The sequence below is a fragment of the Abrus precatorius genome, unplaced genomic scaffold (genome assembly GCF_003935025.1).
Source record: "Abrus precatorius isolate BTA unplaced genomic scaffold, Abrus_2018 Scaffold4, whole genome shotgun sequence".
Classification (NCBI taxonomy): Eukaryota; Viridiplantae; Streptophyta; class Magnoliopsida; order Fabales; family Fabaceae; genus Abrus; species Abrus precatorius.
The window spans coordinates 20026878-20054058 of NW_020874384.1; the positions used below are offsets into that span (position 1 = coordinate 20026878).

Sequence of the window (27181 nt, forward strand, 5' to 3'; positions counted from 1 at the left end):
CTTGCAGTTTCAATAACGTCCACGTATTCACTGTTATAGGGTTGCATTCTAAAATCTATTTCTTGTTTTTTTAAAAAACAGAAGAATTTCTATACACATTTAACTTTTCATATAATTACTTTTTTTTTATCTTATAAGTCATTCTTATAAATTTTGTGTCAAAATAAAACTTTCTTGTTTAATTAGTTATTCATTTTAAAATTATTTTAATTAATATTCAATTTTCTATTATTACTAAAAATTTTAAATATTTACAAATATAATCAAAATATTACTTTATTAACTAAAATAATTTATAATGTTTTTCAAAAGAGTTTAGATGTTACTACTATTAAGTTTGGACTCATTGTAAAATAATATTTCACAATAAGATGTTGTGTCATTGATAAAATAAACAAATCAGTAAAAAATACCTGGTGAATATTTTTAGTTTTAAAAAAAAATTGATAAAATAAACAAATAAAACTCAAAATTAGGCCCTAATTAGTTTTCATTGGAACTTTATCCTCTATGCTCTCTCTCACGCATTCTTGTCTTCCATTTCCACGAGATATTGATCCCATATTTCCATTAAACGTGGTCTCGTTTAAGTTATCCCAATTTTCACTCACATCACCGCATAGGGTAAACGAAGATGGTGTGAGATTTTACAGGTAACGAGGTCTGAATCCTATTCTTATTATGTATTGTTAATTCCATCGTGTTTTTTTTTTCTTGGTCAAGTAATTCTGTAAATGTCGAATATGGGTTTATTTTAAAAGAGAGCCTCGCATTGTTTCACGATGGGCCATGAAATATCATATACTCAACTGCCGGCCCATTTCAGACAAAGACTAAACCATTGAAAAAAAAGAGAGTTAAAGACTATGCTTGATAATTAACTTATAGAGGAGAAAGACTAACAAAAAAACTTGTGTCTCATAAATATTTTTTATTATTTTATTTTTAAAAATAAACTAATAAAACAATGAAAATCAGTTTCAAACACGATCGCATGATTTCTGTTGAATAAATATTATTTTCAGAATTTAATTATTTAATATTTAACTAATAAAACCTTCAAATGACTGATTCAAGTGAATTTTATACGTTATTTTTTAGTATCAAATAGCACTATTTATTTTTTATACTTTTTTCCTTCTTTCTAAATATAACTCCGAAAATTGACTGAAATGGCTAACCAGGCCCTTGTTTTTTTTTTTCCCCATTCGGGCCTGTTAGCACATGTTTGGATTTGTGGTGCTCAAAATCACGCTTGCATAAGTAAGGTGGGTTTGCCCATTTTTCAACATGTTTGGTTCTGAGTTAGGTATATGTCTCTAACGGAATTTTCAATCTACAACCACGTTTGTGTAGAAGCAAGTATCAGGTAGTTATTACCTTGAGTATAATTTTTTTATTAAGTTTAATTACAATATCACTTTTAAAAAATTACATGCAAATTGCTTTACTTGAAATTCACTTTTAGGTAAGATAATTTTATCAAATTGAGATAATACAAAATTTAATTTTCAAACACTCACTCAAACTCAAATTTAATGTAGTAAATATAATGCTAGTAATCCAAAGAGCAACTTACATTCTGTCATGTATCCAAATACATTCTCTTAAAGTATCCAAATACGAATTAAAGATTATAAAATTAAATTCCAAGATACTTTACTCTCTATGTGACCTCATAGAAGCGCGTCTGAGAGCTTGATAAGTTGCCTTGTGGGGGAGTGGCCATATCCATGTTATGAATTAATTACTATATCAATCCACGTGATGGATTTGAAATTAATTAGCTAGCAAATACTAAATATTTGGTTTAATCTTATCTTACAGAGGGAGCCGAGAAAAATGGCTAACACGTGAACAATAAAAAACGTGCCTTTCAGCTAAGTTAACACGCTAAGACAAGGCCGTAAGCAACACAGTTAGTAGTCATAAGAACCGAAGAAGAATTATTACACACAAACACAACACAACACGACTACCTCGTCATCGTCAATTCAGAAACATTCAACACACTTGATGTTGCTGCTCATAGACAGTTCCACCACCGAATTTTGGAGCTCAAGTTCGTGAGTCGCGGGTTTTGCTTGAGATAGGGTTTTCTTCACAGCTCTCTCACGAGGTACTGTGTCTTTGATCGTGTCAATTCGGTTGTTTTGCAAAATTGAGGGTTTATTGTTAAGAGCTTTTGGTTAATTGATTGATAGTGGTGTGTTGTGAGTGGGAGCGTAGTGAAGTCAATGGAAGGTGTTGATAAACGAAATAGTGGTGCTGCATTTGGTGCTCCATTGCCAAGACCACCAAACCTGAAACCTGGAATACCACCCTCTCACCCTAATATCAATATTCCACCTTCAACCCCTTATTCCCAATTTTCTCAGCGGTTGCGTTCTCCGGGCTCGTCTCATTCAAGGTCTCTGTCTCAACCTTCAATTTTCTCGTTAGATTCCTTGCCCCCATTGAGTCCTGCTCCTGCTGCTACCTCCATTTTTGACTCAGATATGTCTGTGGAGGAAAGTGTGGTTTCTTCTCATGCTCCTTCGCCTCCTTCTGTTCCCCTTAACAGAGGGAATCCCCTTCTTCCTCCCCGTAAAGGACATAGGCGCTCTAGCAGTGATTCCCCTTTGGGAATTTCTGGTTTTATACAGTCTTCTCCGCCGCAGTTGGTTCCCCCTAGAGGCGAAGGGTCGGGTTTTGAGAAGCCGATTCAGTTAGTCTTGAAGGCGCCGTTTAAGGACGGCGACCGTGCTGATGAGCCTGTGAATGGGAGGAAAGAGGAGGCTGCTGATGATTTGTTTAGGGAATACATGAATTTGGACAACATTGATAGTCTGAACTTTCCTGGTGTGGAGGATAAGGATTTGGATAGCAGGACCAGTGGTTCCAAGACGGTTGAGAGCAGTGATAACGAAGTTGAGAGTCACGCCAATGGGAAAACCAGTGGTGCTCAGGGGGCCAGTTCGAGCTGTTCGGAGGAAAGGAGGGAAGGAATCAAGAGGAGTTCAAATGGGGACATTGCTCCTAGTGGTCGGCATCGAAGGAGTTTCTCCCTGGATAGTTCCATAGGAGACTTTCACATTGAGGATGGGTTACCTAAGCTTCCTCCTTTGAAAAATCAATTTGGTCAACTCTCACCTAGCAATTCAATAGATGGCAAAACGTCTGAAACCACCCCAGAGTTTGGAAATGGAGAATTCAGCAGTGAGGAGCTAAAGAAAATAATGGAAAGTGATAAACTTGCTGAAATTGCCTCGGCTGATCCCAAACGTGCAAGAAGGTATATTTTTCTGCTATTGGTCCTTTTTCCTATTGCTTACTTTGGGTAAAAAAATCCAATATCTCATCATGTTCCCTGTATGCTCGTCAGAATTTTGGCTAATCGTCAATCAGCTGCTCGTTCAAAGGAGAGGAAGATGCGGTACATTGCCGAATTGGAGCACAAGGTGCAAACTCTTCAGACAGAAACAACCACATTGTCTACTCAGTTTACTAAATTACAGGTGACTATCTCTTGTGACAAGTTTACATTCGCCCTTCTTCTTAGTCATGTATTTCACATTCTTCCTTATTTTTTTGGTGCTTGTCTCCAGAGGGATAATACTGAGCTTAAAAATGAGAACAACGAGTACAAACTAAGGCTTCAAGCAATGGAACAACAGTCTCAATTGAAAGATGGTTTGTATACATTTTCCTGCTACTTTATGTATCAGTTTGCTCAAACCTGCTTTAACTTATTTTTTTGTGAAATGGATTTATTAGAATAGGCACTTCTATGTGAATTTTAGAAATATGAACCTTTGCATTGTCTTTTTATTTTTCAATGAATGAACAGTATCTGCATGCGTAATTAGTAATGACAAACAATCACTTGTGACTTCTATGAGTGATTTTTATACCTAATCGTGTTTCTTAAGCCATATTATTTCATCATTACATATGACCATCTCTGTTACTTTCAGATCTTCCCACCTACTAGGCTTAATGAGCTTTTGAATTAATCTTAACAATGCTAGCAAATTTGAAACCCAATGGCATTTTGCACAAATACTACGTTTTCCTACTGCCGGTTTGCTTGTGATAGCCCCTTCAAGACTGCATATCAAAATTGCTTGCATGTAATCTGTTTTATTTACAGGCTTTCCCCGTAGATGTAGCCACTTGAACTGTTCAAATAAAGGAGAGGAAACGGAAGGGCCAGGTTAAAGGGATTTAAAAAAAATATGTCTTATATTAAGGGTAAAAAGCTGCGCATGCTTTCATATTTTACACAATGAGAGACATAACAGGGGGTGAGGGGGTGTAGACTCAGGAAAATTTTATTGCCTCCAAGGATCCAACCTTGTTTCATCTGTCTTTCATTGCTGGTTCCATTGTTTTCTCTTGTGAGAAGTGGTAACTGTTATTGTTTAGCCACTATTTTGTCAAATCTTGATGTTCTCTCTTCATTCATGGTTACGTTTGTTTGAATTTCTGTCATGATATTAAGGGAATTTGGTTACCTGCTACTTTGGGAGTTTAGCTCGATGTTCTTTTTTATGTTCTGTGGATGTAAGCATGGTCAATATAACTATTGCGTGTAAATATAGACACTTTGAACGTGTATCCTCTTGAAGACGTTGGCAGGGTTGTTTAGCAGCTTGACCCTGTAAGTATGTATCTCCATTTTCCTCCTCCCCTTTCTTCAAAGCACATGTACATGCAGAACTCCAAGATCAGGAGGAGTAAATGTGCCATGGGCAGTATTAAATTATATTTTGATAACTAAGGGACCGATGAAAGTAATGCGCAAAATTGTTCATTTCATTTGTACTTCTGCATTTTCTTTATTACAAGTGTCTAACAAAGTATGATACTGGGGTTACACAGTTGCATTCAATAGCTGTATAATAATTTTTTCTGATATTTGGGCAGCTCTGAATGAGACTTTGGATGCTGAAGTCCGGCGTTTGAGGCGCGCTGTTGCAGAACTTGGTGGGGAATCGCTCACGAGTTGCATGGCTCGACAGCTTGCTATTAACCAACAAATGTTCCAGTTAGAGCATCAGCAGCCCAACCAGCATAACCATTTTCTACTGCAAAATCGTCATACTCAGGAAGAGAGAGAGTCTCGGTCACAACAGATTCAAGGCAATGAATTGCATCCCAAGCCTTAAATTTCGAAGCAATATATTGCCAACTGATAGCGCCAAATAGTGGAAGCAAATAGTAACTGGTTGCTGTTGATTCAAATAGAGATAAAATACTTTTGTACATGGAGCTGAAGGGGTATAATCAATCGTATATAAGCACTGGTCTAGCATTAGTTTGCTGGTAGTTTCATAAGATCATTTCATCATCTTTATTTCATTTATTTTTTTGACTGTTTCACCCCGCATATGAACTCCGAGTATTCTATTCATGTTAGTAAACCTTGTACATCATGAATACAACCCACCTTTCCTATTGGAAGGGGCCATGTTGTTGCATAATCTATTTTCTTTCAAGTTTTCGTTGTTATTGTTAAGAATGAGATTATCTAACTCTAACTCTAACTCCCTTGGAGGAAACCACAACTCTTGTGCCAAGGTCCAATTTGCTATCCAATTAGCACATCGATTTCCTTCTCTCAACGTGTGGGAAAAAGAAATACTTCTCTCCCTATCTTTCGATTTCTGCTGTTTTCATTATATGTAAATAATATACTTGGGAAAGTTATGTTCGTCTCTAGATTTTAACAATGGATGCAATGATGCATAATCGCACCCAAGACTTGGTTTAAAACATCTAGTAGATGCGATGCCACTGAAATTGGACTGCGGATCTTAAAATTTTTACATGGAACGTCAACAAATTTGAATCCTAAACACTACATTTTTAGGAGGATATTGCCTAGCTACCTTTCGTGCTTTTAGAAAAGCGCCAAAACAGTACGAAAATTAAAAAATTATTAAACATGGATAATAAATACAAGGTGGCAGTTGATTATTAACTACTAAAATTGTACATTCATTTTTCTGCCCAACTATAACAACATCATGTTCATTTGTTTCTTTTCATTAAACTTGTGTGCTGTTACAAACCAAAATAATAAACAAAAAATCCTATTCAATTTTCAAATTAGTTAATCAGCGCATATTAGAGCATATATTTGATTTCTATTTTAAAAATAATTTTTAGTTTTTAAAAATAAAATGTAATGTAAATTTATAGTACATTTTATTTTTAAAAACTTAAAATAAATTTAAAATAAAAATCAAACATGCTCTTAATAACTAGAAGAGTGGAGGGAGAAAACATATATAAAAAATATTATTTATTTTTTATGTGTGAATGAGATAAATCAATCTCAAATTTTTGTGTGTGGTAGATCTCACTTCAACTTTCTACCTTTTCAAGTACTTTTAAATTATTAAATTTTAATATATTTTTTTATATTTCGAACTCTTTCATTTATTTTTTATTTAAATTCATTGAAACAAACAAAATGAGATGAAAGGATTATTTTTTTTATATAAAATAAACTAAAAATCAAAACAAACATTTATTTCCATGAAAAAAAAGTGTCGAGATTATTTGTGATTTCATTGCTACCATTAGTTTCCATTTTCTCAGAACTCCACGCCTCACGGTAACCTGTCTTAAAGTAGTTAGAAATATTTGTCATGGTAATTCTACACTTCAAGCCTATTATATTGTGTATACATATATATAACTTGGTGGGGTGAACTAGCAGATTGAGGCATAATCACAGATACATAATTTAGTGGGCTGAGTTTGTCAATTGAAACGCAACTCAAAATATGTAACTTTGAGGGTTAGGCTTGGCATTCTCCAGCTCAATTTTTTGGTTTCTTCATGTGTAACGCATTGTGATGTAATATTATTTTAGAAAAAAAAAAAACTATGATTTAAAGCATGGTTGACTAAAAAGAAAGCTGTGATTTCAATTTTTTAAAAATGATTATGAACAATATTTGAAAAAGAAAAAAAAAAAGCATTTTGTAATTTGATTCCTCATAAGGTAACTTATTCATCTATCATATTTATTTTGTGTCATTATAGCAAGTTTTGTGCGACTCTCTGTACTATCTTCATTGTTGCTGTTGATTATAGAATTTTTACTTTTTTTTTTTTATAAACATTTATCGATATCAACGATTAATTCATTTACACGAGTAGTGAAAACTTGAATGATAGTTATTTTTAATTGTGAATAAATACTATTAAATATTTTATTTTTAATTATGATTTATTAAAAATTCATGAAAATTTGCTGATTCAAACTGAGTGAGTAATACACGTAATTTTTCAAATTGATTTTAAAATTTGTTTAATATAGTTTACCAAAATAAAATACTTTTTAACTTATTATCACGATTTTATATTTATGTTTATATAATCAAATTTATATAAAAACATATTTGATAAACATTTAAATAAACTACATAACCTAATTCGTCATATATACTCAAGCAACATGACCATCTCGTCTTAAAAAACAAACGCTGGCGTATAACAGGTATACCAACTTTAACTTTCATGAATTCTCTTATATTTTAAAAGAACTCTGACTAATAATATATTATTAGATTATGAATAGAGTTTCAGTTTTAGCTATCATCGCAGTACTTTAAAACGAAAATAACTAAACAGTAATATAAAGAAAAATAGAAAACCAAAATCAAATCCATATGCATATATAAATAGTTTAAAGTAAGTAACACATGTCTGTTTTGGATTGATCTACTAATACGAGCGAGGAATTCATCTTGCGCGTGCTACAAGTTACTTGACTATACAATTAGAAGCTTATGTTAATAATGAGTCGAATCAAATAAATAAATTAACTGAGTGTGTGTGACATTTACGCTACCAGGAAATCAATCAATGGGGGCTTAAAGAATAATTAAAGACTAACAAATGGAAAGAGTAAAGAGAGAGGGAGAAGTTCCAAAATCCAAGCTTTGATGATGAAAACACGCTAAAACGAGTAAAAGAAAGAGAAAATCTAAGGACAACGACAGAGCGAAGCCAAAATCAAAATTGCCACATAATAATAATTTGTTTCCCCTTTTTTGAAGAAAGATTTTATCCATCCAAAAAATGTTTATATTTATTATTAATAATTAATAATTAATAATAATATGAATAATCAAAAGTTGGGTTGTTGCTAGTCTCGAAAACCCAAGGACAATCCACTCTTTATTATCCTCTTTTATATTTGAGCACTACTCACTCACTCATTCGGTAAAATTAAATTAGGGTTTCGTTTTCTTCTTCTTCACCCCACTGTCACTGCGCAAACCCAGTTCTCCCCGCTTCTGATCTTTACCTATTTCCCGCCATTTCCCGCGCTTGATTTCCGAGATTTTGAATACTAGCCGTTAGATCTGCCATTTTCATATTAATATTTTTTTTTCAGTTTCCAAAAAAACCTTTGACCGTTGCTCTCGCCGGAGTGAACGGGAAATGTCTGCATCCGAAGCGGAGAAGAAGGTCGAGGAAGAGGAGGTTGTGAAAGGGGGAGAGCTCTTGTTCTGCGGTGCCACGTGTTGGGATATCATTGGTCGTCGCAGAGGTTCCGCCGACTCTAACTTGGTCTCTCCCTCGCGCCTCCGTCCTCTCGCCGGCGTTGATATTCGCTACGTTGCCTCTGGTTGCGGTAACTTTCTTTGCTTTTTTTCCCCAACGAAACTTGAATATTTGTTTTATTTTCACTTTTTCCTCTTTTATTATTCCGTTTTGTTTTGTGTTATGATTCGTGTTTTAATGTGTATAACCCGTTGTTGTGTTCTTTTTTGGGTATACTGTGAATGCAGCGTCTTGCCATTGTGTGGCATTGGACGTTGAAGGGCGTTGCTATACATGGGGCCGTAATGAGGCATGAATTAAGTTTATAAGCACTCGCTCGTGCATTTTGAATTTTAAATTATTAACACTGCCTCCAATTTATGAGATTTGTTGTGCAGAAGGGGCAACTGGGTCATGGAGATACCATTCAGCGCGATAGACCAACTGTTGTGTCTGAACTTTCCAAGTGAGTTAATGATTTGTTGCGGTGGACGCGGTTTCTCTTGTTTCTTTCACCTTTGGCTATGAATATAGTGCTTCCTTATTTAGTGTTTTTTTTTTTTTTTGTGTGTGTGTAAGCAAGAATGTATACTTAGTTTTCTTCTGCACATGGTATTTATCCTAGCTTCTGGAGTAGGTAATGGTTATGTAACTAATGCTTTGGGGGAATGCTCTGCAAAAGTTATTAATATGTTTGTGTACATGTTGACACATTTTTATAAGTTGCATTTAGAAAGAATGGTTGATCGTTTGTTTGGTGATCCACCAATGGAAAAACAAACGCATGCCATAATTTTTCTCTTGTTTTTTGTCAAATGTTGGGTTTGGGATTTGTCTAACTCTAACCTTTTTCAATTTTAGGTTAATTTGGTATCTGCTTGCAGTTTTTCCTATCATTATTTCTTGTAATGCTAAATTTAATTGATGCTTAAATTGAAGATACAAAGTTGTCAAAGCTGGAGCAGGTAGGAGCCATACGGTGGTTGTTACCGAGGATGGGAATTCACTAGCCTTTGGATGGAACAAACATGGACAGTTAGGTTCGGGTTCTGTGAAAAATGGTATGCTTGTTTTTTAGTGTATCTATAAAATTCTGCAATTTGTGCTAATGAATTTTGCTTGAATGTTAGTGTGATCCATGCTTTTTCTTAGGCTTTGCTTGGATATTTTATTTGTAGAATGAATGCATAGAATGGAATGAAGTGTAGTTTACTGTTATTTGTATATTCTATGGTAGAATGGAGAAAAGTTTTCATTCCCCTATTTGGAAGTTCTAGTGCAAGCAAATATAGTGGCAAGGACTATAAACTTGTTGTTCCAATTTTTCCCCTTTTTCAAAAAATTTATTATTCTAAATTCCTGTATTTTTCTTTTTTGTGTGTGTGAAATATTGAATAAGTATGACTAGTGCAAATAACAAAAATATTTTTTTGTTTAATAAATGTCCGTGTCACAAGTTGGGTAGCAATTTGTGCACTGCAACTGCAAACTTCAAAGTGCTAAGAAGATGAGGGCAAACTGAAATGCGAGGTAATGGATGGAGGCAGTGCGCAGTTTCAAATTTTGCACTTGTAGAGCTAAGAAGTGGAAGGTTACCACCACTTCAATTCCAAAACCATTCACTTTCTATGTTGCTCTTCAAAATCATGGTGGTTTTTCATTACGTGAAGACAGGGTGATTTGATGAGGATGGTACAGCTAGAGTCTGGTTCTAGGACATAGAAGAGAAAATTGGTGGCAATACCTCAGCTACTAGGAAAAAGGGTTCAAGGACAAAAAATATATTTTTTTTTATTATGGTAATAAAATTTATATTGGTTTCTCATCTTACCCAACAAATTGGAGGGGAAGAGAATGGGCTTACAGAGTGTAATGGGATGGAATGGAGTCCACATAATTCCATTTCTTCCCACCCTGTTTTTGAAAACCCAAACAATGGCATCCCTTATCATTTTATTCTATTTTACTCCTTTCCACCCTATACCATCAACCCAAACAAATTCTTGGTTGCAGTATTTTTGTATAAATCTGTATGGTTGCAGTTACTTATTGTGATGCTGGTGCTGATGCTTATTACAACTTACTGCTGTTTGTGTAGTGATATTTATATTTTTTATTTGTATTTTCTTTTGGTTGTGCCTATTGTTCGTCCACATAAATGAAAATGATTGATGATATAAAACTTTCTTCCAGTTGTACTTATGTTGATATTTATATTTCTCATACAGAATGACAATTTGATTTTCATCCTTGCAATGTCTTGTGCAGAAATTGAGTTATCTCCTGTTCGCTGTCTTGTGGCTGAAGTAAAATATACTACTTGTGGTGGTGATTTCACTGTTTGGTTATCTTCTGTTGAAGGAGCTTCTATACTGTATGGTTTCTGGATGAAGATTGCATTCAGTTTTCTTTGATTCTCCGTCTGTATACATGAATATTCTGTTCTTGGGATGCAGTAGTTGCTGAATTTCAATTTTTACTTTTGTTGTGATTCCCAGGACTGCAGGGCTTCCACAGTATGGGCAGCTTGGCCATGGAACAGATAACGAGGTATGGTTGTGGAAGATGTTTCTATGTCTTTGTAGTCCCAAATGTGTTGGTGTCCATAGTTTAGTTTAAAACTGTGGGATGCAGCTCCACTGTATTCAAGTGGCTAGTTGATCATGGGGCCATTTACTTACCATTTCATCATTAATCTTACAATTACAACAGTTGAATTTTGAGTTATTTCCCCATTGCTATGGTGGCATTTGTTTTAACATAGTTTTTTGTATTTCTGTGTCATTATCTTCCCCCTGACATCATGCATCAATTTAATCACACATGCTTTCTTCAAATAATCATGCCGTATAGGCTGTATAAGAAATATTTGTAAGTTTTCAAATAGCATTATTGGATCCAATATTTGTACACGCTACATTGGTCATCTGAGTTTTATGAATTTTAAGGCTTTGATATCTTTGTCCTACAGCTAGTGTAAATAGTTGTTGTCTCTTACCAGTGAGGAAATGTCTTTTGTGGTGGATATTCTTTTGATCTCTGAGAAATAGAAACTTAAAAAAAATCCATTTAATGTTTGTTTATTTGCAAAAAAGTACGAATAAGTATAGGCATGCCTAAAAATTGTTGTATCTGCAGATTAAGAAACATGAAAAGAGAAGTATAGAATAATGGACAACGAAGACAGAAATAATTAGTAATTGTAAAATAATTAACCTGGTTCTGTATTAGATTGTTACCAATTTTATGTGTCTTATGTCCCACTTATTCTACAGTGGTCTATGGCTGGAGTTTTACTTGATCATCTCAGTGAATTTTCTCACTGTATATAAGAAATATCTTAAAGTACTAGTTAATTTTATTATAGATAATTTAACTAAAAAAATAATTCTCCAAAGTTGACCTTGGTTTGGATATGGCATTAATTTTTACTCTTGTTCTACTCTACCTGGAAATCCAAACCTTTTGTTTTCTCATTGTCATTTGATTCTGCTTGTCCTAACATACATGCGCATGCATGGGGCTTCAAAGAATAGAAAACTTTACTACTTTACATAATTTTGCATTTACTTGCAGTATAATTCCAAAGACAGCTCTGTGAGGTTGGTTTATGAAGCCCAGCCACGCCCACGAGCAATTGCAGCTCTTGCTGGGGAAACAATTGTCAAAGTGGCATGTGGAACAAATCATACAGGTGGTTGTTATTCTTTTTGATCTCGGTTATATCACGTTTGCCATTTCTTATTATTTTGTTTATGATGTTTAGTGGCGGTGGATAAGAATGGCTTTGTCTACACGTGAGTAATCCTTTAATGTCCTACTTCAATGTTTTATTTCCTTGTGTGTAAAGTTATAATTGTTGATGACTTGGGTGTGCAGGTGGGGTTTTGGTGGTTATGGAAGGTCGGTGCTTAGTTTCAGATCGGGTTGGCAGTGTTTTGTGAACTCCCAATAAACTGCAGATACCAGATAATTCTTATTTAAAACTGGTTTAAGTTTTTTGGTCCATACTCCTTATGTTCAAATTTTCATCCAAGCTCATGGTTTCTGTAGGTTAGGGCATAGGGAGCAGAAGGATGAGTGGGTCCCACGTCGTGTTGATGTTTTTCAGAATAGAAATATTTTGCCCCCTGATGCAGTTATTTCAGCTGGTTCTGTGAATTCTGCATGCACTGCAGGTATACCTCTCACAAATGCATACCCTGACCATACTTCGTTAAAATGAAATATACACTTGCATGATATGTTGCTTACTTCCTTTCAGGTAATGCATCTGTTATAAAATGATACTATTGATAACATGATGGTTTGTTATGAAGTGTCAAAACCATGCTCTCTTGAGGAATTTGATGATCTCAATACCGGTCTTGAATATTTGCTTGTAATTTGAAGTAAAAGGCTCACATTACTTATCCATTTTAGTATACATCTTATGCCCCCAATTTTCAGCAGTAAATAGACAAAAGAAAAAGAAATAATATTCCAAGGGGTACATATGAAAATGCGATTTTTCTTGTGTTGATACTCAATACATTTTTTAAAATTTTGTTAAGTGGTTAGTACATGATTTGTGAGCAGAATCCAACCTCTAGTCTTGGCATCTGTTGCGTAGACACTCCCTCGTATTATAGATCTGGATATGTAGTTAATAATGTATTCCTTTAAATAAGGGAATAAAAAAGTCTCATGTTAAACTTGCCAATGGTTAAATCAATTAATACTACTGGTTATATCAAGGATAGGATATGTATTAGCTATTCTACCCTTTTTTAAAATCCCAACCAGTCATTTATTACTTACAATAAATGCAACACCTTTTTTAGTATCTCAAGACATTATAATTTGTCTCTGATCTGAACAATCCTTATTTAAATTATTATGATTTTGTTTGTTACTTTCCACATAAGGGCTTTTGATTTCATTTTCAGTGCTGGTTCTTTCATTTCAGGTGGAGGGCAGTTGTATATGTGGGGCAAAATCAAGAACACTGGCGATGACTGGATGTATCCTAAGCCTCTAATGGATTTAAGGTTGTTCTTTATTCCATGGTTTGAATAATAATACTTGGTGTATAAAATTCTGCTCAACGAATGTTTTTTTCCTACAATTCTTTTTTACCTGATGTTGATGAAAGTATTCCATGTTTACTTTGGTAAATAGTGGTTGGAATATACGATGCATGGATTCAGGCAACATGCACCATTTTGTTGGGGCTGATTCCTCTTGCATAAGTTGGGGACATGCTCAGCATGGAGAGTTGGGATATGGACCTACTGGACAGAAGTATGTGTATGCTGCTATTTTATTTTATTTTATTTTATTTTTTTGAGGGGGGAGGGGGGGGGGTGGTGGTGGGCAATCTTTTATTTGTCTTCTTATTTTCTGTTCCTGTTTGCACTTTCCCTTTAGGTCTTCAGCTGTACCCAAGAAGGTGGATATACTTGAGGGCATGCATGTCTTAAGGTAGGTAGTAAGTATGACTTCTTTGTTCCTTTTTATCTTGCCTCTTCTTCTGGATGTTGCATATTCTATTTTCCATTATGGAAGCCAAATGGTTTTTTTCAGTCTCAAATTATTTTTGGTAGCCAAATATTGGTATCAGTTAAGAAGTTGTGATTTGATGTGAGCAATATTATAATAAAAGCAAAAGTTTCTTATAACTGATGTGGTATATATATTTTTTATCCAATACGATTCTTAATCTATATGAATAAGCAAAATGAGAAATGATCTAAAATTTTCTTATTTTCTAATAGTGTTGCTTGTGGTATGGGTCATTCCATGGTGGTGGTTGATAGAACAAATGTTGCTGATCGACTTGACCAGGTAGCTCTTAACTCTTGCCTATTGTTATCTTAAGAGTTCATTATGTTATGTTTACTGTACTCTTTAAGTTCTCAAGATTAAGAGAGGTTTGTTATCGTGTTTTTGGTTATATATTTATGCTGCTTGTAGCAAAAATTATTAATCCTAATGAATGTAGTCATGTGCTATTTAGGGTTTAGGGTTTATGTGTTGATTATGATAGGAATCTGTAGCTTCTTTCTAATGAGTTTTTGGTTTTAAGCTCTCATCTCTTCAATTCCTATATCCATCTGTTGAATTTTATGAATAGATTTAGAGATGCCATGAGTTTTGTAAAGTTTTGTTCAGTTATTGATTTTAGCATGTAGTAAATTTACATTTAGTTAATTTTGGCATTCTATTTATAGCTGACATCTTTCTTCATCACTCTTCTATTTTTATGTCTCAAATGTTGTCCATTATACATCCTCTTCATCGCCTGTCCTGTGTAGTTTAGTTTATCTTTTGCATTATATTTTGTTAAGTATACAACACCTAACTTCTCCTTTTTCTGCAGCTTGATATATATGATGGCAAAACTTTTGGTGAAGGTATGCTACTTGTTATAAATTAAACTAGTTTTACGTGTATACTGTACAATCCGTCTAAAATGCAACAGGTAATAAGTGCTTTGTGGTTTCACATGCATCAGAATATATCGATTTATTCCTTGTTGTATCATAATGTTACTGGGAATCCAGATTGCTGGAGATATTTTCCTGAGCTATCTTCAGTTGACTGTTAAAAGTCTGGTAGGAGTTTAAATTGGTGCTGATTTCAGGCAATGAGGTCATAAACACAATTCCAGTGCCTAAGCAGGCTGCAAAAAAAGGTGTGAAAGGAGCTGACAATTCGAAGAAGCGGAAAAAATCAAAAGACTCATCCGAATCAGATGAGGAAGAGGATGTTGAAGATAGTGACAATAGTGAGGATCAAGTTAATGGTGAGGGTGAGGTGAAAAGGTCACGTAGTTCTGGTAAAGGCCGAGGTAAGTCATCAAAGAAGTCAGGTGCGGTGGAAAAAAGCTCTGGCCGTGGGCGGGGTCGAACTCCAGCAAATAAGAACAGTTCTAAATCAGCTCAAGTGAAATCCAGTAAGAGAGGAAGACCCCGTAAGTCATGACTTGGATTTTTGTTGAAAATTTTGTTCTCTATACACCTAGAGAATTGTAGTATGTAATTCATTGGCCGGTGATTATACCTAATGTTTCATTGTTACTAAATTTTAGTCTGGCTAACTACTTTATGCAAATTTTTGAAAAACATGTTAAATTTGCAGACTTTTTTTTAATGCAGAGGCAAGAAGTGCCAAGCTTGTTATAAATTTTTGTTAAGGGGAAATGCTTTTATTGCTTCAGTTTCCATTAGCCTTTAGATGTGCCCCTTTTATTAGGCCTTAATCTATTGGTTTGGTGACCTGTGGAGGATATTTGTCGATGACGTTTGAAGCGGAATAAGTGGTTTTAATCTTTAATCTTTTTTGTATTATACCTTGTAACGTAAGTTCAAATCTTTTAAAGAGATTCTTGCAGTGGTATGGATATGGACATCACCTTCTAATGACCCCACTACTGGAATTTTGTGAATTGAGTTGCCATTTTTCTCACTACGTTTCAAAGTTGCATTCCGAACGAGTCTGGTTCCCATCATAGCTCAAGTAATACTGAAAAATATTTTTAAAAAAGTAAATAAATGAGTTTATATTAACTATAAATAAACATAATAATGATTTATTTGGATGAAGTAGTTCTAATGGTACAATGAAAATAATATTATAAACAGCAAATACTCACCATAAATTTATGTAATTGCATTGCATTGCATTGTTCTTAGTTGTTATTTATCATAAGAGCTTTTAAAAAACCCTTCTGCTATGGATCCATTGAAAGATGACGTGTAAAGAGATAAAGTTAGCGAACAATACATATATGTTAAAAAAATTTAATAGCAAATTTTAGTAATATAAAATTTATGTAGGAAGATTAGCTCTAAAAATGAATATTACCTCTAAATTGTTAACAACGTGTGCTTTTATATATATATATATATATATATATATATTTTATTTTATTTTTAAATTTTTTTTTATGTATTATAGTTCTTTTGTTTCCTTTTGCTGCATTTCTGGCGACAAAGCGTTTTTTGGGTTCATTCTCGCAACAATGTCTGAATGTAACGCACTGAACAAAAATGCAAAATCCTTCTTTAGGATTTTAGCCCATGTCCAAGGTGATCAGGGCCTATTTGGTGTGGTGGTTTATGCTTTTGTTATAGCCACAATTGTTGGGTTCCGGTTTCATAACGTATCGTTCGCAGCAAAAACACGTGTGTGAGGGGTTTCGTGATTCTAAAGCATGATGATATATGAGGATATGAGGTTAATGATTAGCATGTGAAATATGTCAGTCCATAACCTTTAAACGAGATGAGGCCATGCACATGCACCACAACATCACAACCTTTGCCATGGCGTGGTAGATGCTCCTTCTCTTTATAATGGACATTTTTTTTTACGAAACAACAGAGTGTTATGGCTTGTTGCGTTGGATCCCATGTGATCTTGGGCTCCACATACTATTTATTGGGTCTATATAGTTGGCCAGTCATGTGCCGTTGTACCTAAACGTAATTTCATTTTTGTTGACCTTAGAAATTTTTATGTTCTCACATCAATTTCATTCTCCACTTCGGGTGGTACGAAGGAACCCCTTACTAATAATGAAAGCAATCTTACGTGGCTTTCTCATGATTGGGACACTCTGCTCTCACCGAGGTGTTAATCCTACCAAAAGGGAACACGTTTATGACCAAATGAATTAGTGAGTGTTTATACCAAAACATCCATATAGGAAAACTACTATTTCTGGTAAAAACTTGTGCTCCAAACTTGTTCTAAATATTCTGTAACTAATCATGGTAATATATATATTTTTTCTTTTTTATTGGTATCTTTATAAACATAGTTGCGAGACAATTCGTGGGTCAGGGATTGTAGTAAGTTTAAGTCTTTTCTAGGATGAGATTCTCTAAATTAGGGTCACTATGTCTAATCACCGTGTTTTGTTTTAAGTTCTAGGTACTTCAATATCATATTGCGCATTTATAACAAAGAACGTGAACACAGTGCTGCTCTGGAATAAGTCGTGAACGATTATCAATTAATTAATTCAATTATAATTACAATTTTAGTTGTAAGTATAGAACTGCATTGCTTGACGATAGTTCCTGCGAGCTGTTATAGAATAACACTGCTTCCAGTTCTCTATTATCTCTCGATGGGTATAATCTTATTAATAATAAACTCGTTCGGTAATTTTTAAAATTGAACTTTATATTTCTAATTAAGTTAGGACTGATTTTTATTGAACTTTTTTCCAAAGATTATATTAAATGCTGAAAACAATATATGAAATCTTATTCGAATGGAAAGATCATAAACAATAGTTATATTTGTTTTTATCATTAGTTTCTAAAATAACATTTTTTCGTTATTTCTCTCTATTACATCACTCGTTTAATCACCCCCTTCTTCTCTGTATAATATATACTATCAATAAATTGTAACAGTTGTTTCTTACCCAAGAATTTCCAACTAAAGAAGTGTTGCATCCTTGTCTTCATTTTAGTTCCAGTTTGAACTGTGGGGGGAAGAGAGTGGAGCAGTTTGATCGATCAGCGACACACGAGTGCGTGCTTGTAATGATTCCATGCTGTCACGTTCGTTTGTCCTCAATGAGATTACAAGGCTGTTTGATAGGCTGAAGTAGTGGACCATGCCATGTTTATTTTTAACCTACATTATATAGGATAAAATTATAATATTTTTATTAAATAATAAATGATCCTACTATATTATGTTATCATATTTTTCAAACGAGTCTTAAGATAAAAAGTGAGAAATGTTATTTTAAAATGATTTTATTAACATCAATTTTAAAGTAATTTTTTATTTTCAGTAATTTTCTGTATTAAAAGTATTATCATATAAAAAATATTATAATGTTTAATTACTTAAAATTAGTTTTAAAACTGATATCGATAATAACACCATAAAAATAGTATATGGTTTTTATCTTGTGAAATTGACATAAAAAAGTTAAAAACATATTATTTAATACATTTTATATGATTGATCAAAATTTTAAGCATTAAAATAAATTTAAAAAATTATTAATTTATTAAATAAGTATTTTAATTTTTTAAAAAATAATTGATCATAAAAAATGTTAAAAAAATATATTTAAAGGAACAAAACAGTATCTTTATCGTCTGGCATCAGTAATATTAGGTGTGAGAGAAAAAGTGACAAGGCCATCTACATAATTAAGAATGTCATTAGATTTTGTATCCGTACATTTTATGAGAATTATTACTATTTTAATGATTTTAATTTATTGACAAAATTTAAGTAGATTATTATATGTGTTTTTTAAGTTGCTTTTTAATTAACTTTTAGAATTTCACTTTAACAATGTATATTAACTTTTATTATATTATAATTATGTGATAATTTTAAGTATATATTAATTATCGTTAAATAAGCTTATTCGAAAGTATAACTAATTTTGAATTAATTAAAAATAGACTGTTATTTTACAATTTTTTATTTATTTTTACTTTAAAAAGTGAAATCTATTTAGTAAAGGAACTGACAGCTAAAAAAGCAGAAAAGAAAGTAACCGTAAGAATCAGGAATTACTACTTTACTAGAATAGAAGCTAAGGGAGGGGACCACTACCTGCAGAACTTGAACCGTATTGCAAATCGCTCAAAATGCTAATGCAAGCGAAGCGAGAGAACTAAAAAGAAACTGAAAAGCAAAGATCGTGACGACAAAAATTCTCGCGAATGGTGAGGGGTGTCGTGGCGTCTCTAACAAATTAAAATTTCAAATCGACGATTGGATAAGATACGAAGATATTTGGAGTTTGGTAAAAAAAGAAAACGATAATTCAAAACCTGACATTACCTTTTTCTTTATTTATTTATTTATTTTCTTGCTAAGTGGATGGGAACGGAAATGAGGTGATAGAAACGGAACGCGGACTCGAATGCAAAAATAAAAGGCTAATTTAAAGAGTGCGTTGAAGTCCGCATGTTTTATTCTTTCATCTTTCAATTTCCAATACGATAACCGCAAAAGTGCTCTCATTTTGTTTCTTTTCGAGAAAGAGAGTGAAGTGTGAGTGAGTCTAGAGAGAGAGAGAGAGATGGGGAAATCTAGCTCCTGCTTCAGGCTCATCACTTGCGGCGGTGACGCGGCGGAGAAGGATGATTACCAAGTGTCTGAGGTGAGGTATCTCAGTGACTCAAAGCCTCTTTTTCGCTTCCTGCATTGACCATTTAGTAACTTCTTGTTTTTGGATCCACACTGACCAATGGCTTAGACTTCAGAATAAAATATGATGCGGTTTTCTCATAATGGTTCAGTTTCAAAAGAAGTATATATTTATTTTTTATTTCGCGTTATCCTTAGTTTCATTATTAGTAATGAATGTTTGGGAGCTGTTCACGCTCTCTGTTGATAATTATTGTGTTCACTTTCTAAGTTTGTTCTCTTGAATATCAAATTTCGGCGTTCGTTTGTTTACGCGAATTTCATTACGTTGTCAGTGCGGGAAAACGACTCCGTTTTGACTGATGAATTGTTGTTTTAACAGTAAATTCATTGGCATTAATGGATTTTTTTGAAAAACAATCTTGTCTCGGAACTTCATTAGGATTTTGACATTTGATGCTATGCTAGTTGCACGATGTTGGACCGTGCTGTTTACTTTATCTCCAGTTGATATGAAGTTACGGACAATGTGGTTTTCAGATCTATGATTTTGGGTTGCACCGTATTTGCATGGGACAAAGTTTTTGCATCGCACAAGTAAATTCAAATAGTTGTACGTTGCACTCTCGTAAATTTCATTAGATAAGTGAAAGATTCATTGTAATGCCTCTGGCAATTGGCATTATGAAAGGTCTCAAGTCTTAGGATCACTGAAACATGGTTCATTTTGCAATGTTTATTTTTATTAGCTCGTTGAATACCTGTCTTCAGTCTCCTCGTCTGTAATGACTAATGATCTCTCTGTGTCATGTGGAAAATTTGTCTGTAATTTCTCTGTTTTTCACTTAAAGAAAAACTGGAATTTAAGAGAATACTGGCAAAACTTTTGGCGGGCAGAGGTTTTTTTTTCTTTTTCAAAATTGGAAGAGTTGGTGACTTGCTGCATTATGAATGAAATGGTTCTGTTGGGAACTTAGGATTGAAACGTTATTCTATTTTTATTTCATTCTTACGCTTGAGACACATAATCCATGTAGTTTTGAATATATGAAGTAGAGGGAAAAACCAAAATATACCTATTCTAGCAGGCCTAGCGGAGATTTTTTTTTTTTTTTTGTAATTTCTTTTTTTCTCACTTCTTAATACCTTGGTAAAATTAATTAGAAGCTGGAATTAAAAGGAATAGTGTATCACATGTTTGGTCAGCAGAGTTTACTTTTGCTAAATTGGAAAAATTAAAGTTTGGTTGCATTATGAATGAAATGGTTTTGTTAGGAACTTAGGATTGAAATGACATTCCATTTCATTCATACGTTTGTGACATGGAATCAGTATGGAAATGATTTATAGTTTTTAATGAACATGAATTAGAGGAAGAAACACAAAAATATACTTATTCTAGTAATTATGTATCCCACTCTGCAAGTAGGAGTTTTTATTGTACTGTTTGAAATCAAGGCCTGGAACGTAATCATCATAGTACTAAACATAGGAATTATCATTGGTGCATAAGGGAGCTAGGAATTGGATTATCATAGTAAATTCTGTCAAAATGTCTTCTGTAGGATTTTGCTCCAGACATCTGTATATTCATCATCTCTACTTTCTAGTTAGCTGTAAGAAGAAACTGAGGTGTATCCTCTGAGTCTCTGGCTTTTGTACTCATGTTGTTTCAAGTTTGTTTTTGACATATTTTTTAATATGATTCAGATCATGGATTCTAATGATAAACGTGGTTGGAGTTTCTACAAGAAATCTGCAAAGCACCGTGTGCTTAGCAATACAGTGATAGCAGAGGCCCCATTTTCTGCAAATAAGGAGAGTTCAGAATGTACCAATTTTAATTTTCAACCACTTCCTGAACCCAATGTGATTGAGAAGATTTACACAACAGATTTCTCTGATGAGAAGCCCCAGTTATCCTCCTTTGAAGGCTCACAAATATCAGAAACAAAAGTCATTGCTACTGAGACTAAGGTGGATGTGAATCCACCAGAGTCTTCTGTCATTGTCATACAATCTGCTATCAGAGGGTTATTGGTATGGTTTACTTTTGAGGTTTGCTAATTTCTGGAAGGAACAAGTGTAGCTATCCTTTTATGTATATCCTGTTCTTGTTTCTTTCAGGCTCAGAGAAAACTGCTGCAGCTTAAGAATGTGGTGAAGTTGCAAGCTGCTGTTCGTGGGCACTTGGTCAGGAGGCATGCTGTTGGAACCCTGCGTTGTTTTCAAGCCATCATTAGAATGCAGGCCCTTGTGCGAGCTCGTTATGCTCAGCAGTCACATCTGGAAAATCATTTAAATCGCAAGGATGGCAAAAAGGATTCCTCAAAAGCTTTGGTATTGTTATTTAAAATTATTGTATTTAGTTCAATACAGTTCACAGTGGTGTTTAAAATTATTCCTCAAAAAGTTTCCAATTATTGTACTCAGTTTAAGATTTCTATTTGTTTAGGGGTATTATGATTTTCATGATGATACCTTAGTAGATAATATGTTATTGTTCTTGTTGAACAGAACTGATGGTTTTACTCGAGCTCTGGAAATATTTAGTCTCTAGAGCTTTTCCCCCATTGTTAATGCATTGAGCATTTGATACCGCTACTTGAACCTAGAATCCTGAGACTTTTTTCTCCATTCAGATTTCTGAAGAGCATCATAAGATGTGTATTATGGCCTATTAATTTGCTAGAAGCCAGGCTCTAAGTGTGACCATTCTTTTTTACCTTTGTTTAGGGGAATGAAAAGCACATGACCAAATCGAAAGTGAATTACACTTCCATTGAGAAGCTGCATAGCAATAGGTTTGCTCATCAGGTATGGCAAGTATGGATTGCTTTTGTTACCCATTTTGCAATTACATTATGTAGCCTATATTTTTTCCCCACTAAATCCCTCCCATCTTTTCTGTACCTAAAGCTGTTGGAATCAACACCAAAGAACAAACCTATCCATGTCAAGTGTGATCCTTCTAAAGCTGATTCTGCTTGGAAATGGTTCGAAAGGTGGATGTCTGTATCATCAGAAGATACTGCAGAGCACAAAGAAACAAGTTCTCTGACAGAACAATCAGGCGAAAGCAAAGATAACTCTTCTGTGTTTCAATTTGAAACAGGTGTTCAATCTGAAGTTTTTCTCTGGTCAGCTGATTCAAAGTCCACGGTTGGGGATTCACTTCTCCCATCTGAGGATGAAGAAAAGCTAATTATTTATGACACTAACAACTTCAAGTTTCAAGCAAGCTGCTCCACATCATGTATTGTAAAAGATGATTCAGAACAAGTTCCTCCTGAAGAAACAATTGAAAATGATGCTAAAGTTGCTTCAGGAGAGACTGATTCCTTCCAGAATGAAAAATCAGGATCAGATGCAAGTGCACTGCCAGAGCTTAATTCTCCTCATATGAAGCCTGAAATTGCCCCACCACCTGTACTTAATTCTCTTCATCAGAGGCCTGAAATTGATTGTGAGCAGGGAAAACGATCCATGAAAAGACTTGCCTCAGACCAACTAGAGGCTGAAGGAAAGAAACTTGTAAATGGATCAAGAAAGGTCAGCAATCCTGCATTTATTGCTGCACAGTCAAAATTTGAAGAGCTGAGTTCAATAGCAAATTCAGGTAGGACAAGCACTTTGTCTTATCAAGATGCAGCAGTTGAATCACAAGGAGGCACCCCTTCTGTCAGCAATGATACTGCAGATAGATCAAAGGAGTTCAAATTTGAAAATCCTGCTCCCTATCTTTCAAGGTTTGGTGGTTCCGAATGTGGCACTGAACTCTCTATTTCTTCCACTCTTGATTCACCTGACATATCAGAGGCTGGTGCTATGGAAAATGAGCGAGATGCCAAAGATTTAGTGGAAGGGATTAGAAATCTTGAGAACACAATAAACCATGATGATTCACCAAATGCTTCATGTGTCATTCCAGCTTCTAACCCAGCTATTTCTGTTTTGGATCAGTCAGAGGTTGTTGTTGTTGATGACATTAGTGGCAATGTGGGCCAATCAATGGTGGCCGAGGGCTCTGCAGAACCTGCTATTAAGAATGAGAAAAAATTGTCTGACTTGCAGAGAGAGCAGGTAGAGGCTGTTCCGCAAGATTTAAGATCATCTCCTGAAGCTTCACCTAGAAGCCATTTAACTGTTCCAGAATCACAAGGAACACCTTCAAGTCAAGTATCTATAAAACCTAAAGAAAGCAAAATCGACATGAACAGATCCAGCAAAAAACGTGGTACCCTATCATTGGGTAACAAATCACCCGCAAATCCAAATCATGAATCAGGGTCAAGGGGCAGTAGTGAACAACTGCCTAAAGATCAGCAGAATGGGAAGAGGCGCAATTCTTTTGGCTCAGTAAAACCTGATCACATTGATCAAGAACCTAGAGATAATAGTAGTAACAATAATTCTCTTCCCCATTTCATGCAAGCTACAGAATCTGCTAGGGCCAAGATCAATGCGAATAATTCTCCAAGGTCAAGTCCAGATGTGCATGAACGAGACATCCAAGTTAAGAAGAGACATTCTTTACCTGGTGCCACTGGTAGGCAGGTTTCTCCACGCATCCAACTATCAATGTCTCAGGCACAGCAGAGTGCAAAAGGAAACAATGTACATCCTCCTCAAGGTAATTTCTAATGTACAAGAATCTTTTTGTTATGATTTGGACGAATGGGTGTGGCAGCATAAATACCATTTTTTCTAATATCTTTACAATGTGGAGGACATTTTCCACCAGCTTGTTTTTGGGTGTCATTTTATGATCATTATCCAAGGTAAAAAATAATTTTGGAAAAGAAATTTACTTGAGGCTCAAATGCAGAGGTGGCATAGGGTTAGGACTTAGGGTGAAGATCTTGAGCATAATTTCCTTGTTGATGAAAAATTGCTGGAAACGTATTCTGCAATGATATTTTATGTGTAATTTTGTGAATCTTGTGAACATGAATATCTCCCAACTTGATTTTATCTTTCTTCTTAGGCTAGCATCTTTGTCTCACCTCCTTGCTGTAAATCAGAATAGGGTAGGATGTTGGCTACTGAACTCAAAGTAGTGGGGCACACTCATGTATGTCATACTTTCTAAAAGCAAAAGCTAGATTTTGTAGTGAAGGAAAAAAGCAAATAACAGTTCTGCTTTATGAGTTGTATTACTTACCAGTTACCACTGAACTTGTGCTTCTTCCAGAGAGAAAATGGCTAAGGTGAATTGACAGCTGAAGTGTGTTGACATGCGTCTACAGTTGTGGAAGATCAGCCGTGGAATGGCAATTTAGAATTTCGGTTTCATTTGTCAATTCTCTTTGAAGAACTGCAGCTCCGTTTTATAATTTTATTTTTTCTTTCTATATTTCTTGACTTTCTCTGTATTCTTTGCCTCCCTTCTCCGTATTTGAAGGTGCCCAGTTTGGTTGTGACCGTAGGGTTCATCTGGGAACATGCATATGTAAAAGTGTGCGAGGCTTATATGTACATTGTTGATCTCTATGTTACTATTATTGTCATACCCAGTCGGGCACGCGCGATCTGGAAGTTTCTGAGTTCAGACCTTAATTGCTTATGAGATTGTTTAACGATGGTTGAAAATATTTTGCTTCATTGAGACTGCTACAAATTTTCGATAACCTTTATCAAGATTTATTGGCACATTTTTTCTATCTTATGTATAGGAAAGGCCTGTTAAAGAATTTATCATGGCCTTTCTTAGTTGGGGCGGGGGGGACTATATTGAGAAAATGATGACTAAGAAGTCTAATTAAATCATCACTTTTTTTTTCCAAAGCCAAATTCCAAACCCTTACGAATTTGCCAGGGTTCAATGGGGTACGCTGAAAAAATATTTAGTGTGACGATAGAAGCCCTTTGTCCAATACCCCACGTTCATAACTTAAAAATCATCAAAATCATCATCTAGCAGGGACTGCTTGATGGAACAAGATGGGTCTTGTTACTTGTACACACCTAAGCCTACCGCAAAACCTCATTTATACCAATACAAGTTCTGTCAATGTTTAATTTATATCATGGGATGGTATGGTTGGCTAATCATCGAAGATTTCGTTTCTCTAATAGCAAAGTTGATTATAAGCTACCATTAAAATGTTGTTCCAATGGTAAGTTTAGCATAAGTAAAGGGACTCGCCAAGTTTCTTGTGAAACAGCTATGCAAGTTGAGGTAGAAAAGAGAAAAAAACGTATGTTAACGATGTCTTCAGTAGCATCATCTGTAACGAGACAATTTCTTCATGCACATGACAGAAATATATGGGGAGGGAGGGGCCCATTAGCAAATGCTCTAGAATGAGTAAACATATTTCACCGTTACAATGAATCTTGAAGTTGAAAGATGAAATACAGGCGATAATAATATTAATCGTTGCATCTGAAAGTCAATATCTTTAGGACAATTTCTAAGGAACTTCCAAGACAAAACAACTGAAAGTATATGACACATATTTTATTCCTTTTGACATATGCATTTGGTGAACAGGTAAAAAAATCGTTATCATTATAAGCTAAATTTCTTAACAGTTAAGATTCATGAAATTTTGCAGGGTTAAGATTTATGAAGTTTTTTAAACAAAAAAAATTATGAAATTCATATATATATTTTATTGGATTACACCACGACACGAGTTCTATCATGAAAATTTAATTTTGGTTTACATCAAGTAAAAAATTATATATATATATATACTGGTAAAACAGGGAGTCTAACTGGCCAAAAAAAAAACTAGGAATGAAGGGTTAAAAACAATTTAAAATTAAAAAGATGCAAATTTGTAATTTAGTTTTACCAAGTCAAAGCTTTCATTAAAAATAATTAGAAAAGTTTAAAAATTTGATATGATGCTCAGGAATGATAATTTAAAATCGGTTTTTATTGTTTCAATTTTATAAAAAAAAATAAAATATTGAACCAATAATGTGCTTACAATTAATAGGCCATTTTTATAATTTAAAATTAATCAAAGTAAAACATTAAGCACTTTTATCTAAGGGTGTAGAAAATTCAATTCGTCTTATATCTCGAAGACAAGTTCAAGTTGTCCCAGCTGAGCTCAATGGTTTTTTTTTTTTTTTTTGGTTTTTTTTTACGTATTTGAATTTAATAATAAGACTTGATAGATACTTTTTTATATACCATGATATTATATTTATGTTGAAGTTATTTGTTTTAAAATATATGATAAAATATATTTTTCATTTTTTACTTTATTAATTTTATAATTTAACTGTACATGATATTGAGATTGATATGTTTTGTTTGCAAATCAATTAACTTAATCATATTCTAATATCATCATGTCTTAATTAAATTGAGTTTGGGTTTAAAAATAACCTTATCTAAATTTTGGGTGAGACAAGAGCCAAATAAATTCATCTTTAACTCGTTTTATATATAATCTTACTCATATCACTTCTATATCATAAATATTATTATTTTTTAAATAAGAATGCTTTTAGAATTAATTTTTTTATTAAATCATGTGATTTTTTTACATTA

At 34.0% G+C, this 27181-nt stretch overlaps 3 protein-coding genes across 11 annotated transcripts; all 3 read left to right on the top strand.

Annotated features, from left to right (window-relative positions):
• Positions 1–1847: 1847 nt before the first annotated feature.
• On the top strand, positions 1848–5495 carry LOC113864576 (probable transcription factor PosF21). Of its 2 annotated transcripts, XM_027498452.1 has the most exons (5): positions 1848–2119; positions 2205–3274; positions 3365–3497; positions 3588–3672; positions 4909–5484. In XM_027498452.1, exons 2-5 carry the CDS (start codon positions 2238–2240, stop codon positions 5148–5150), a joined length of 1497 nt encoding a protein of 498 aa, XP_027354253.1. In that variant the 5' UTR covers positions 1848–2119; positions 2205–2237; the 3' UTR covers positions 5151–5484. The 2 variants fall into 2 exon arrangements, with proteins under 2 accessions (XP_027354253.1, XP_027354252.1); XM_027498451.1 differs by having other exon boundaries at positions 1849–3274; positions 4909–5495.
• A 2653-nt stretch (positions 5496–8148) lies between these two features.
• Positions 8149–15956, top strand: LOC113864575 (protein RCC2 homolog). Of its 3 annotated transcripts, none has more exons than XM_027498450.1 (17): positions 8178–8638; positions 8796–8857; positions 8946–9013; positions 9487–9608; positions 10816–10921; positions 11046–11097; positions 12124–12241; positions 12314–12344; positions 12427–12450; positions 12601–12725; positions 13496–13577; positions 13708–13830; positions 13957–14010; positions 14304–14373; positions 14909–14942; positions 15173–15383; positions 15417–15834. In XM_027498450.1, the coding sequence occupies exons 1-17, from the start codon at positions 8446–8448 to the stop codon at positions 15511–15513; spliced, it is 1572 nt and encodes a 523-aa protein (XP_027354251.1). In that variant the 5' UTR covers positions 8178–8445; the 3' UTR covers positions 15514–15834. The 3 variants fall into 3 exon arrangements, with proteins under 3 accessions (XP_027354249.1, XP_027354251.1, XP_027354250.1); XM_027498449.1 differs by having other exon boundaries at positions 8194–8223; positions 8399–8638; positions 15173–15834; XM_027498448.1 differs by having other exon boundaries at positions 8149–8638; positions 15173–15956.
• A 3450-nt stretch (positions 15957–19406) lies between these two features.
• LOC113864574 (protein IQ-DOMAIN 32-like) lies at positions 19407–25270 on the top strand. 6 transcript variants are annotated; one of them, XM_027498444.1, is made up of 7 exons: positions 19478–19681; positions 21379–21708; positions 21796–22008; positions 22405–22485; positions 22588–24301; positions 24656–24742; positions 24863–25254. In XM_027498444.1, the coding sequence occupies exons 1-6, from the start codon at positions 19601–19603 to the stop codon at positions 24658–24660; spliced, it is 2424 nt and encodes an 807-aa protein (XP_027354245.1). In that variant the 5' UTR covers positions 19478–19600; the 3' UTR covers positions 24661–24742; positions 24863–25254. The 6 variants fall into 6 exon arrangements, with proteins under 6 accessions (XP_027354244.1, XP_027354245.1, XP_027354246.1 ...); XM_027498443.1 differs by lacking the exon at positions 24656–24742 and having other exon boundaries at positions 19407–19681; positions 24863–25270; XM_027498445.1 differs by having other exon boundaries at positions 19515–19681; positions 24693–25217.
• The last annotated feature ends 1911 nt before the right edge of the window (positions 25271–27181 follow it).

Coding starts and splice junctions, on each gene's coding strand:
- LOC113864576 (XM_027498452.1), top strand. CDS start 2,238: ATGGAAGGTGTTGATAAACGAAATAGTGGTGCTGCATTTGGTGCTCCA. Junction 3,498..3,587: donor CTCAGTTTACTAAATTACAG/GTGACTATCTCT, acceptor GCTTGTCTCCAG/AGGGATAATACTGAGCTTAA. Junction 3,673..4,908: donor ACAGTCTCAATTGAAAGATG/GTTTGTATACAT, acceptor ATATTTGGGCAG/CTCTGAATGAGACTTTGGAT.
- LOC113864575 (XM_027498448.1), top strand. CDS start 8,446: ATGTCTGCATCCGAAGCGGAGAAGAAGGTCGAGGAAGAGGAGGTTGTG. Junction 8,639..8,795: donor CTACGTTGCCTCTGGTTGCG/GTAACTTTCTTT, acceptor CTGTGAATGCAG/CGTCTTGCCATTGTGTGGCA. Junction 12,451..12,600: donor GGTTTTGGTGGTTATGGAAG/GTCGGTGCTTAG, acceptor TGGTTTCTGTAG/GTTAGGGCATAGGGAGCAGA.
- LOC113864574 (XM_027498442.1), top strand. CDS start 19,601: ATGGGGAAATCTAGCTCCTGCTTCAGGCTCATCACTTGCGGCGGTGAC. Junction 19,682..21,378: donor ATGATTACCAAGTGTCTGAG/GTGAGGTATCTC, acceptor AATATGATTCAG/ATCATGGATTCTAATGATAA. Junction 22,009..22,404: donor AGGATTCCTCAAAAGCTTTG/GTATTGTTATTT, acceptor ACCTTTGTTTAG/GGGAATGAAAAGCACATGAC.